The 13,792-nt window shown below is 43.2% G+C and overlaps 1 protein-coding gene across 3 annotated transcripts in view; it reads right to left on the bottom strand.

Moving 5' to 3' along the window:
* HEPHL1 (hephaestin like 1) overlaps positions 1-13,792 on the bottom strand; it is a 33,433-nt gene that overhangs the window by 7,265 nt on the left and 12,376 nt on the right. For all 3 annotated transcript variants that reach the window (XM_059838564.1, XM_059838565.1, XM_059838566.1), the window contains 10 exons: positions 13,293-13,547; positions 12,098-12,266; positions 11,276-11,412; positions 10,990-11,121; positions 8,320-8,531; positions 7,752-7,902; positions 6,443-6,655; positions 3,711-3,924; positions 1,985-2,124; positions 864-1,004 (listed from right to left, as the gene is read on the bottom strand). In XM_059838564.1, coding sequence (XP_059694547.1) covers positions 864-1,004; positions 1,985-2,124; positions 3,711-3,924; positions 6,443-6,655; positions 7,752-7,902; positions 8,320-8,531; positions 10,990-11,121; positions 11,276-11,412; positions 12,098-12,266; positions 13,293-13,547 — 1,764 coding nt within the window. The remainder of the gene's footprint in view (positions 1-863; positions 1,005-1,984; positions 2,125-3,710; positions 3,925-6,442; positions 6,656-7,751; positions 7,903-8,319; positions 8,532-10,989; positions 11,122-11,275; positions 11,413-12,097; positions 12,267-13,292; positions 13,548-13,792) is intronic.

Below are 13,792 nucleotides of genomic sequence, written 5' to 3'. Positions count from 1 at the left end.
AGCAAGGCAGATGTTGGCTCACATTTGGACATGAGTTTCTGTGTATTGCACTTTACCAACACAGCTGCTCACAAGAAAGAAATTTCAGCTTGCAAAGAGCTTTATTACAATCAAAATTTCTTTACATTTAGTTTCACCCTGGAGTTCACAAATACTGCAGAAAAAATTTGCATGGGTGTTGGAAAGCAAAGGTGGGTACATTTTGGATTGACTACAGTGCCTGGGTTTGACTTCCTACTTAGAACATAAACCCAACAAAAAAATTGAAGTTCAAAAAGTTAAACAGGAAATTTTCTATACGAAAAACTATTTTCCACTGCTTTCATCACTAGAAACTGAGGCATATTTGGTACACTTTTCAAAGGTTATTAATTCACATGACAGCTGTATTTGGCATTTTATGCATGACTCTGAATGCAAATGCCAATTTTCTGTAGCTTGAGAGAGGCAGAGTTGATATTAACATCTAAAATTCTTAACTCTGAATTTGCAAGTTTTTAAAACATTTTTAGAGTGTCAGTCTGGAGCCAAAAGCAGCACTGGCTCACATTTCTGTTGCTGTGATTATGGGCCTGCTTCTCTCTCTCTTGGAGGCTGTCTAGTGACATTACATTCCTGTTTCTACCCCGACAGGAATGAAGGCTCATTCTCTGCCCAAACATGCTCACTTGAACAAGAACCTACCTGTCTAGAAACTCAGAAGTGTAGCTGAATAAGCATTGAGCATATTATGCCTGGGAGAACATATAGATATGGGCAAGTTTGAAAGAGAGATTATCATTGATGTGCTAAAATGGTTTTATATACAGCCTTTGTAGCTCCAAAAAAAGAAAGGGAAAAAAAAGAAAGAAATTGAGCCTTACCAGGGAGGGTGATTGGTGTCTCAGGCTGTTCTTCACAACCAACCTCTTCTACACCATGTGCACTTATTGAGTAAGGCCTGCTGGCTTTGTTCTTAAATACGATCAGTACGGAGTCACCGGCCTCGGCGTGGAGCAACGGCCCTGAATTCAAGCAGGAGATGCCAGTGTTTAATGCTGCTTTTCTGAATTCAACAAACTTCCAATAGCTTGGCCTGGGAGGAGAGCCAAAGCCTCTATCAAAATCATTGGGCTTTTCTTTTCTTCCAGGAAAGCCATCAAAATTGGTTTATCTCAGATGATTAAAAGCTCCCTATGTACAAATAATGCCATTTCAGTCAATGAAGAGATTTAGACACCTGGTTTTTAAGGAAAACTCCTGAGGATAGCTTTTGAATCTTTCAAAACTTTATTGTCCTTCAGAAAAGGAAATTGTAAACATATTCCTAGAGAGGGTTATCCTGAGGGAAGAGCATGAAACTGTATCAGGAGAGGCTTAGTATTTCCTTTCAGTATTAGGAAAAGGTGCTCCACCCAGAGGGTGGTTGGGCACTGGAATAGGCTCCCCAGGGAAGTGGTCCAGCACTGAGCCTGACAGTTCAGTAAGTGCTTGGACAATGCTCTCAGGCACACGGTGTGAGTCATGCAGGGCCAGGAGTTGGACGTTGATGATCTTCCAACTCATGACATTCTAAAATTCTATGACTATTTTATGACCAGCTGTTGCCTGCTTTTCACCCCATAAAAAACCTGAACTGATGGTTATTTTATGATGGGTAAAATTACATCTTGCCCAATTGCAAACACAAATCCATCTCCTTAATACTGCCTTAATCTCTTTACAAGAGTCTCCCCCATGTTACAAGCTCTGATGCTAAGGTGGATCCTGGAATTGCCATTATAGCACTCCTTAGGATATTCCTTATTCATGTTCAAGAACTAATTCTTTAATTTGGAAAGCATCTTCACACTCAGCAATGACATAAATAGCATGTAAAATCACTGACACCTGGAATAGGCGTCACTGTTCCCTATTTTCCATTTTTAAAAAGCCAGAAAACATCTTAGTTTTTGGAAAGCAATCCTCTCTCTGACCACAGGCTTGGTCTGTGAGAGCTACTTGCCCAGGATTTCCAAGTGTTCCTCCTCTTCTGTCCTCACTTTGCGCTGTGTGAAGTTGCCACTTGTGTACTCCCTGTAAACCACCTTCTTGTATTTTGAACCAATCTGGTCCTCTGCTTGGCTCAGAAAAACATGCCCATAGCTGCAAAATAAAATGCAATAAAAGCATTCAAGTGTACATAGCTGAAAGCCAGTGACTGTTGTGCTATTCACAACAGATTCCATGAGAATATACAGCTTGATCCAATGTGCTGATGGATGTGAAGGCCCTGAGAGATGCAAGATGTTTTGAATAGCAAATAGCAAGAGTGATAATCTTTACTTAATGCACACCCTCTACAAACAGGTAAAGCTGAAGATAAGCTGCCCTCTCCAAGAATTTTGGGAACACAAATCCTTCACCAGAGCTGGAGCAGGGGTAAAGTGTGAGATGAGAGTGGTTTCACCTGCCGTCTCCAGCTGCATTGTTCACTCCAATAAAAGATACTGCCTGTCTCTGGAAACCTGAATCCTCTTATCACAATGGCTGCTTTTGCTGTCTTGGCTATTAGCCACTCAGCCATGGGAAGATGATGAACAAAGCTTGCCCTTCGAAAACAAATGCGATCCATCATCTGAGATAAGAGGGAGCTGCTTTCCCCTTCCCTCTTGCTGCTGTGTACTGCACAGGTTGGATGCTTTCCCAGCATGACGATAAAAGGAGAAATGTATTTTCCGTTCTGCACAAGGAAGAGGATGCTTTCCAGGTTTACCCTAGTGTGTTGCTGCTCCCATGGGATCCCAGAGGGCTGACTCGCCGGCAGAGGACACTCACAACCCGCTGTGCAGCTGAGCCTTCACCCCCTCTGGGAGCAGCTGCCTCCTGGCAGCTCATCTCCAAGGTGCCCCTGGCAGGGGAGTTACAAGGCTGGCTCACAATACACTAAATAAAACAAAAAAAACTGCCCCAGGGATACTTCTTACTGTGCAGTGAGCTGTGTGTGCAGCCTTTGACAGTACTAGAGTTTATGTTTTCTTTTAACTCACATCATCACCTGTGACTCTTCAGGTGTATTTTTTACAGACTCCTCTTCCTCTGTACAAGGAGCACTTTCACAGATGCTTTTCTAAGGTTTATTTTTGACATATGTTCCTTTTTGCTTTCACCAAAGTGTCATCAGAGACCAGTCTATGCAATATGATCTGAAATGTGTATTTTTTTTCATGTTTTACAAGTTTTTTATTCCTCACACAGTAGAGTGATTCAGTTGCAGGGTTATTTATGTTCTGATCTTTTCAGGGGATCTAGGGGCTACCATGTTGCAGGAAAGCAGACAAAGTAGCCCCATCATGCATCTGCATTGCCTACAGGAGCTCACATCTGGAACAGGTGCCTGACTTTCTCCTCTATGAAAACCAGAAGTCTGGGATGGCAAGGCTGGGGAGAGTAAGGGAGAGGAGGGGGTTGGGGGGCATCATTGTAAGGCTGAGCCAGGGCTGGAACACAAACTTGGAGGCCTTCTTGAATTCAACAGCATTACAAGACACTGAAATGAAAGCATTTGAAACTGGTGCTTAAGAACTAGTCTAGACTGAGAGGCTGTGACTTTGTAAATACATTTTCTCATATTATGTTTGTCGAAGAGTTCCTCCCAAAAAAACAAGGTTGGCATCATGAAACGGCGCTTCAAAGTTTCCCCTCCACTGTAAGTGTGTTCTGTGCCCACAACTGTTTTTTGGGTTGGGTACCTTTCCTCATAGCTGCTGATGTTGTAAACCTTTGGTGCTGAGCTCTTATTTGAGGCATAGTCCCACTCCACCTCCTCTGCAGCAATGTAGTAAATCCTCATGGCTCCACGCTGCTGCTGGCCTCTGCTGGGGCTGCGGCAGCTGCTGACCTCGTAGAGATGTTTCATCCCACCAACAAAGTGATCAAAAGTCCTGCAAACCACTTTGAATGTGCCTGGAAAGAAAAGCACGTGACATTTAAGCAATTAAAAAACCTAACAAACATCTTAGCAAATTAAGTCCTGTGTACATCTCTGATCTGTCCTCAGATAATCCTAATGTATAATGCTGTATGGAAAGTCAAGCAAGGGGCTGTTTAAATAGAGTGATAGACTATTCTAGGCTGGAACAGACCTCCAAGATGATCAAGCCAGCCATTAACCCAGCACTGCCAAGTCTACCACTAAACCATGTCCCTAAATGCCGTCTCTGCAATCTTTTAAATGCATCCAGGGATTGTGACTCTACCACTTCCTGGGCAGCCTGCCCCAATGAACTAAAACTCCCTGATGCAACCTGAGGTTATTTCCTCTTTTCTTGTCACTTGTTACTCCTTGGGAGAGGAGACTAACACCCAGCTAGTTGTAGAGAGTAAGAACATCCCCTCTGAGCCTCCTTTTCTCCAGGCTAAACACTCCCTCAGTCACTCCTCACAGGACTTGTGCTCCAGACCCTTCCCCAGCTCCGTTGCCCTTCCCTGGACACGCTCCAGCCCCTCAATGTCTCTCTTGCAGTGAGGGGCCCAGAACTGAGCACAGGATTGGAGCTGTGGCCTCAGCAGTGCTGAGCACAGGGGGACGGTCACTGCCCTGCTCCTGCTGGCCACACCCTGGCTGATCCAGGCCAGGATGCCATTGGCCTTCTTGGCCACCTGGGCACACTCTGGATCATGTTCAGCTGCTGTTGTCCAGCATGTCCAGGTCCTCTTCTGCCGAGAATTTTTCCAGACACTCTGCCCGCAGCCTTTGGCATTGCATGGGGTTATTGTGAACCAAACGCAGGACCCAGCAGGACTTGACCTTGTTTTGCTCCATAGGAAAAACCAGCCTGCTCCATCTTTGCTCAAAATTCACCACAAATTACTTCTATTTGAGTTAGATCACCTTGGCCAAAGAAACTCTGAAAAGCACTCAGATATCTGGCAGCAGGAATAAGCTTGGCAGCGAGCCCTCACTGCCAGCGAGCCCATGCTGCAGACATGCCCACGAGGAACACAGGAAGAGGAGGAGGAAGCACTCATTGCAAAACTCAGTAAAGGCATGGAGAAACAAGGGGTGTGTTTCAGAGATGCTGGTTCCTTGTCCCTGAGCACAGAGCCACTGTGCCAGCCTTCTCCATGGAGCCCCTGCAGCTTATCTGGTGTAACTGGGCTGATGAAGGGCTCCGCAATACAAATACAGACCCATGATACAGGAATGCCTGATTATAACCATTTATCTATTTGCACATTTGAGATAAACTGTAACTTTCTGACCCTTTGCACTCCCTCCAGGAAAGGCCAAGACACCATGGGCCCTTTGTTTTTGTAGCTCTGGTGGTCAAAGACGGTAGTGATTGTGGGAGCATATTTTGGCATGTTCATGGGCAGATTTTAATATTTATACTCTCCTTCTCTCCTCCCCATTTAGTCAAGCAGAAGCTGACTGTGATGTTGTCCTGTAGTGCTCCACCTGCTAGCACTGTGTGAAGGAGGAAAGCACTTTCACAGCTGGTTTGTATGTGAGTCAGTGATAGAACCAAAATTAGAAGCATAGCTCTGTCCAGACTAGATCTCAGTCTGTTTCCTGTGTTTCAGAGGCAAAAGAGATGAAAAAGATAAAATAACACGTAATTAAAATAAAATCACATGCATTGGTGATTGTAAATATCTGGTAATTCATTTCCCGTATTGCTGGCAGAAAGTTAGCCAAAAATTAATAATCTCTTAGAATAATTGTTTTGTGTGAGTCCTACAGAGCAATTTCCTGACAGAGAGTGGAAATGTTTGGGATTTGTGTAAGAAAAATTTCAGTTGTCTTACAACATCTGCAACAGAGGTCTAACCTGGCACATACACAACTCCAATGTACATTTCTATCAGGTGCCCTGGCCATGGATGGCCCTTGGCATAGCTTTGTACAACCCTGATGACTCTGTTAACTTGAACAGAGTTGCACCAATGCAAAGCAAGGTAACGTTGTACTCTGTATTATGAAGATTATTTGGTGTCTCCAGCAAGCAACTCACACTCTCCTAGTTTGATGTATGAATCACTAGATTACCCATGAGATTTAAGAGTACCTTTAATGTATAAGTTTCTGAAGAAACTCCTAAAGACTGACTATTACTAAAAAGCTTTTGTTGAAGTCGGGAAATACCTTAAATGATGCTGACTATCCATGTGGCAATGAATTTGCTTTTCTAACAAAGTCTGTTTGGAGAATTATAAAATTCTATGAGCATCCTGTTAGAAATCTCTCTGCCTGCTGCTCTGCCCATCCCTAAGTCATTATAGCCTCTGGTTTTTGGTGTACATGAATATATACAACTTCCCAGAAAATTAATCCAGCCTGAATTTTCAGCTACGCCAGGTCCCCAGGGTCTCTCTCCATGCTTTCAGCCTCCTTGTGCAGAGCAGAGCATCTCACTGTCTGTTATTTTGGCCCCCTGGTGTCTGCAAGCACCACACAACCAAAGTCAGTTCATGAACATACCCACACGGTCTGGCTGCATTAGTGCTGTCCCTGACAAGTGAGGAAACAAGGCCAGCCCATCCCTTGTCGTCCCTCTCAAGTCGATGGTGTTTCCTTGGAATTGAACCCCGTGCATGTCGTAGTGACTGCCCAGCCCAATGAGGTGCCAGGAGACCTTGTCATTCTTGCACATGGTCAGGCCTGGCAGATTGCCATACAAGTAGCCATTGACAGCTGGAGGAGAAGAAAAAATCCTGGTTAGCAGCAGGTCCACAGAAAGGCCTCACAGAGTCTCCTACCACCCACCTGGCCAAAGACTCGTGACTCAGAGAGTCACTAAAGGGGCATTTTGTGAAGCAGAAGTAGGATTGGAGGACACCAAATTAACATCTAAGTGCTATTTCTATAAACTCAGAACTCCTACCTCTTTGGTTTTAGCCTGTAAAATCTTGTAATAACTCTCTGCTATTGTGATGTAGCACTCCTCCTCTGAGCTTTTGAGTGTACCTCCCAAACACCAGCCAAGTACAAATCTGGTGCCTCCTTTCAGCCTGGTGAATTTATAACCAAGTCATTAAGGCTATGGAGAGGCCCATAAAGAGTCTGAGTTACAAGGGTGTTATAAGGCAAAACTCCCTAATCCTCAAATTGTTCTCTGTGATCAATGTATGAAACATGCTATAAAAGAACAAAACTTTGGTATGAGATCCATGTCATAGAAGAAGAATAAAATAGACAGGTCCAGAAAGCCCCAGAGCTCTCTAACAATATATATCGAAAGGTAGGTTGTGTGATTTGCTCAAGTCTGTCATCCCAGGGATACCTTGGAGGAGATCTATGCTGAAGTCAGCTACTTGCATCCAGAAATGATGTTGTAAAATATTTCTGGCCATTCACCTAATCTTTGTGTCTCCTCATCTAGAGCTGGTCACTGCCCAAATGGGAGACAGCAGAGCAGGGCAGGTAGATTTTAATGCATGAGTCAGTGCCAAGGCCAGCAGTGAAATTTGAAACACTAGTGAACATTGGCTTCTTCTGCACCTGTCTCTGGCATTGTGCCTTTTTACAGAACTAAGTCTTGTATCTAAAACCGCTGCTCTCTTCCCTTTTTCCAGGTGTATTGGTAGATGGATGCATTCATTGCCGTTGTGACTGGGGTTTCAGCATGCATTCCAAGGGCATCAGGAGCTGTCCATAAGCTGACTGGCAGCTTTCCAGCTCACTCTCCAGTGCAGTGCAGAAAGCTATGAATGATGATAAAACCTGCCAACTCATCTTCCTAATATGATTGAATAAAAGATATAATTAACAGATATTAGATATTTTGTACCATGCATTTTGTTGGATTCCATGAAATCAGCATCATTTTCATCTACTTTTGAAGGGTCTCCAGTAAATTCTTCAATATTCTTGTTCAGATACCAGCTGTCATTCTCATCAAAGATTGAAAAGAGGAGGTAAAATTCTCTGTCTATTCCTTTCTGTAGACGAGGAGGAAGACAAGACACACACACACACAAAAAAAAAATAGTCCATTCAATAAAAATGAATAGGTTTTTATAACAAAGCTTTCTTTTCCCTGAAGCCACCTTCTTACTAAGTCTGCATAGAGACAGGAATTGGAGCCTTTTCATCAGCCAGAAGGATAAATAGAGTGTCCATTATGGGGTGTGAAAAGAGTTATTATTTGCATGCAAAAGACAGAAAAGCTAGGGAAGAGCCTATTAGGGAATGGTGATTTTGTCTTCTTAACCATCTCCTTAGATCAGCTTTTACCCTGAGGAGTAACATTTGTTTAATCTCTGTAAAAGGAGCTGGGATCTGGGCAAACTGCCTGTATGGGAACCCCCAGTGCACCACCCTGTTCTTAGGGACAAGCAGATATTCTCGCTGGGCACCTGTGTCCCGTCATGATTCAGGGTGTTCTTCCGACAGACCAGCAAAGGTCCCACGAGGCCAGAGTTGGTGTCCTTGACAGCATCAGTGGCTGAGTAGTACAGGTAGGTCAGGCACGGGGGGTCACTCTCTGTTGGGCCTCCATTTTCAGGCACCCTCCATTTGTACGTGAAAGTTTCACCTGGCTTGACGTGGGCTCCTGGCTTCAGGTAGCCTGGAGAGACAAAGTGGAGGTGCACCAAGATTACAGGAAGGCTTTGTCTTCCTGACTGCAAGAGTTAGATGGAAGAAGCTTCTGTGGAGAAGCTCCCCTTGCTACCACAGCTCAAGCACCATCCCATAGTTTGGGCAGATGTGCCATGGGAACATCTCACTCGAGCCCTGTGCCATGGAGACAACCAAGCCAATTCCTCGCAGAACAAGTTCAGCTGCTCCACTCAGACACCTTCCGACGCTACATTGGATTATCTGGATTCAATCAGACAAGACATGCAGAGCTCATCCTGGTGCTTAAATGGCTTCCTCTAATGTTTGTAACTTACCTGCCCTATCATGGAATTCATCTGTGGCACAAACTCAGACTCTGCTTTTCATTAAGCACCAACAAATCAATTACATTAGTGAGCAGAGGGAGCTGGAGCTGTGGCTCTTTAGAAATTCAAAACAAATGCGATCCTGGTAATTGTTTCTTTTTGATTTTATAGCAATGCACAGGAGCCTCTGTCAGCACCTCCAGAGTGGATGATATTGTTCTGTGTTGGAGGCTATTTTTAAAGGATTTGGGCCATTGTCTGCTGCTATGCAAAGGGTGGATTTAGATTGTCTTTGACACTTAAGCACGCATTGTCTATATTTTCTCAGCACACTCAGTCTCTAGTACTCCAAGAAAATCTTAGAAACTTAGACACAAGTGAAAATAGCAGTATTACATCTGAGCACAGCTATTTGCTGCAAACTGCAATAGAAAATAGTCTATAGCTTCCACAGTATCCAATATTACTGGGTTCTTCCCGCAACAGTCCTCAATGAGGCAAACATCGACTTGGAGTCAAGAGCCCTCTGAAACTGAGAAGTGCCAAATGCAACATGTGAGGGTATTTCCTGAGAGCACTGAAAAAAAACCCCAAATATCTGCAGATATCTCTAGATGTAAGTATTTGTATTTACTGTATTTTCACAAGAGTAAGCCGTACTTAGACAATGCACAACCTCTGAAAAATTATTTATCCTCAGCATAAAGTTACAGGCTCTGAATGTATGCCTACAGGACTTCTGCACGTATATATCTGTAGATAGATGTAATGGAAATTCACAAGAGTTAAAAGGAAAGAAGAAGGAGCAGACAGATTATTGATAAATCTGGAGTCAGGTTTCTCTCCAAAGACCCAGAGGTGTGCCAGCTCATCAGGCTGCTGAATTGTAGGTTTTGGGTTGATTTTGCTACGCACTCAAGTGTGCGGTGCTGAAGGGCACTGCTACCAGGGACTGATAATGAAATGACAACAGTTTTGCAAGCAGGGAGCTGCACTTCCATTGGAGAGTTATCTCTGACATGGCTGGCATTAGGATCTGTGCAGATAACTTCAAGGCTGAACTCAAGCCAGTTGCTTTTTTATGTTTTGCCTCCCGGCGAATTTGTTGAGTTACAAGGTTGGGAACAAGAGACAACAATTTAATAAAGCCTTTTGCATTGATCCTATTGTATGATGAGTTTTACATGTTGACCTAATTCTCTCTCAGCACAATTTTATGGGATTATGTCCCATGAGTTTCTTTTGATGCGTTGTAGTGGAAACAAAGCAATTTAGGCAACAAGAAAACTACGTTCCTTTTCAGTGCTGAAAATGCACTTTGTCAGAGACCACAGCATTATCTCTGTAGATGCTATGAATAGGATTCATCTCACCTTAACTGGGCCATCTCAAGCTTAGTCCCTAACTCAAACTCTAGACTTCAGTGGTTGGTAGAGACAGAATCACATCTCCAGAGGGTCTTCTTGTCACTGACTATAAAAGCTGCCTACCAATGAACATGATATTTAACATTTAATAATTAAACTTAGACTATAAGATCTTGTTCTTGCACAAAATGAGGAAGAATTTCATAAATGCTCCATTTCAGCATTTATGTATTTATGAGAATTAATAAGGATTATCACTGCTTTATATATGTTCCAGGGAAATCAGATAAAAGCTACCTTTGAAACTGACAATCCTGACAGTAAAGCATGGGCAATGGCTAGCCTGGATTAGAGAACTGGGAGTGATGCAACTGAGAACATGTGGATAGCTATAGCCAAAGATTCAGCAGGGCCATCATGACAAATCCTAAGAGTCATAATTCTGGAGTGTGTCCAGAGGAGAACCACTCCTTGAAATGGAGCAATATTAGATAACAATTAATAGAAATTGGATTGTGCTTGTGACTTTTGTTCAGCACTGACCTCATCTAGTTTTAGATATCTTGTCTGGCATATATCCAAGGAGAAGAACTATCACATTTGCAGACTGTGGAGTCTCATTGATTATGGCATGAAGGGTAGATGCAAACTGATCAAATCATCCTTTCTGTGTCTTAGGATCCACAAAAGGGCAAACCTGCACAGCTCACCAGCAGGTTTTTGGGCTCAAGCATTCTAGAGGTTACGATCCAGTAATACAGCCAAAACTTACCATCTAAGTAGGGAGCACCTTCTGACAGCTTGCTGAAGCTTACACCATGGGCCATAATGCTATAGCTTCTTCTGGCTTTGTTGGCAAAAGTAACCAGCACTGTATCTCCCACTTCAGCTTTTATAACAGGGCCTTAAAAAACAGAGGGAAGGTATTAGAAGGACTGCTCTCCAGAAAATTTCCACCAAAAGAAGAGAGAGCTGCTTGCACAGAATTCCCCTTTCAGTCCAGATGGTACTGCATTCAAACATGATGTAATGACAGGAGATGAAAATATTCACTGTACCAAGTATTCCCATGTGCTTCATGTCCTCTGACCAAGTCTTCTTACTGAATGTTGCGTCAGTGTATCCCACGTAGCGAACTTTCCAGTATTGCCCTCCTATTCTGTCCGTCCCTTGTGTGAAATATGTTGCAGATTCACTGTGGAATTAGCAAATCAGACTGGTTAAATTAATTGGAAAGTTCAAGGAGAACCCTTCATTTCAGATAAAGTTATTACTCCAGACATAGGGGAAATGACCCCCCCCCCAAATAACTAATCTGCATACACTTTTCTAGCACACAAAGAAAGGCATTACTGGTTTGAATTAGCCAACAAATGAGCATTCATTGTACATTAGACTTTTATGTTTAACCCTGATTTCCTTAGGTAGACATCTAAATCAACTTACCTTAGGCAAGAGCTGTGCACAATGTGAGTTTAATAATTGTTGGCTTTTCTGGGAGACACTATAATGAAATTTGTCTCCAACAAAATCGGGGGTGGGGGGGGGAAATTCTGACACTGTGGCACCTCTGAATTGCACTGATTGTAAGTGTGAAAGCTGGCTGAAGAGTCTCAATGATGGGTCATTAACTGTGTTGAACTTGGCATGCCTCACTTTCCCCATGGATTTAATGGAGTAAGATAAGTGCTTCCAGAAGGCACCTTGAAGCATCACAGTTATGCATCTAGCTTCCTGACAAGGCTGTTTAAATCCATTTCTCCCTGCCCCTTTCAATTAAAAGTAATGACAGTGCAGGACCTAGCCCATGTGAATCACTGTGGCAGTGGCACACAGACTCCTAAAATTAAAGCACAATGGGAGTTGACAAGAAATCTTACCTGCCAGTGGCGTTCAAACCCTGCCCAGTGAATTTATCATAACCGTCAGGTCCGTAATTCCAGAGCACTTCTTCAGCAGCAATGTAATATCTTCTCTTGTGACTGATTGGTGAAGAGTGAGACAGGTTTTTCTGGCAGATCTGAACATCATATAGAGCCTCCATGCCACCTGGGAGAAGAAAGAGTCTGGAGACAGTCCCTGACCACCTGCAGAGTCGGCAATCTCATCGACACAAATGTACATTCAAAACTCTCTGGGTGCTACATGGATTGGAAGCAATTACTACAGTAAATTTCTATCTCAGAATACATTTTCTGCCTACAACGGGCCAGATACCAAGACTCTTCCTTTGCAAGGTGGTACACTTTATGCAATAGGTGAAACCCATGGACATCAACAACACTCTTTAGTGGACTTATTTACTCAATTTCTTAATCTGCATAATGATGATAGAATGATTTTGGAGGTCAGAGTACCTCCAGATATCTGCCAAATAGCATCATCTCCCCCTGACTTCCACTGAAATACAGACTGGTTATTTCTGCTGAAGGTATTTGTTGCTTGCCAGAATCAAGTCTGTTTTGCCTGATGCAAACCCCACTGGAATCAATGTGTAAAAATTCTCCCAACTCATCTCTGCTGTGATAATTACACATTGCCTGCTGCCATGACACCTAGTTTATGATACACGCTTTTGAGGACTTGCACCACACAAATATCACAACATCACCATCAAATTCCTTCACATAATTGTTCTGAAAACACTGCCAAGTTTGCTTGATTTCCATAAAGTAAAATGCTATTAAGTGTTCAGCTGGCGTGAATTTTTTTGTGTGTAAGTACTTATCTACAACAAAAAAACCTCTGTTGAAAAATTGGTGTTGAAAGCTCCTCTCATTGCTCATCAAAATCTCAGGTTTACCTAGGAATTGTGGTGACAGTACTGGGTCTAGCAAGTCTTCCTCACATGAGTTACATGGCCAGTCATTCATACTAGCTGAAGATTTGGCCCAACCCGTATCATTTCTGGTGACTAAACTCACGATCATGATGTTTATCTGGTGAAACTGTTGCAAATTGCTCCAAAGTGACACAAAAAACGTGTCAAATCCTGCTTCCCCTGGAAACATCTCCCCAAACATTTTCTCTTCCAAACAAAACAGAGGCTGATGAGGGAGGTCTATGGCCACGTACCTCGTAGGTGCTCATTGACCTGGCAGGTTATCAGCCACCTCCCGGGGCTGCCAGGAGTCATCTCCGCCGTGATGAACGTCGCTGGGAAGAGACCAATCACGTCTGCTCTCTGGTCTCTGCTGGTGAATGTGTGCCCGTAGAAGTAAGCAGCGTGGATGTCTATCTCGCTCCCCATGCCAAACAAGTGCCAGGACATGGAAGTGTCAGCACACATCTCCAAGCCGGGGAGATTGCCATATATATAACCGTTAATAGCTAAAAACAAAAGCATGAGACTTTATGAGAGGTGGAAAAAAAGTGCCTCTGGTCCCATTTCTAAGGAGTAGCATTTTGAACATATGTCTTACTGCTCTGTATGATCAAATGCCCCAAATTCTCTGTCTGCGTCTGTGAAAAACATCCTGGGTAATATTGAAATGTTGCAAAGGCAAAGTCATCACCAAAAAGGTCTGATAATGAAGTTAACTTGTTCTGCAGCTATTTAGAATGGCTGAAATCTA

Source organism: Haemorhous mexicanus, chromosome 2 (assembly GCF_027477595.1).
Source record: "Haemorhous mexicanus isolate bHaeMex1 chromosome 2, bHaeMex1.pri, whole genome shotgun sequence".
In the NCBI taxonomy this organism is placed as follows: Eukaryota; Metazoa; Chordata; class Aves; order Passeriformes; family Fringillidae; genus Haemorhous; species Haemorhous mexicanus.
Note: the sequence above shows the minus strand (reverse complement) of the source record. Positions and strands in the feature narration are given on the sequence as shown.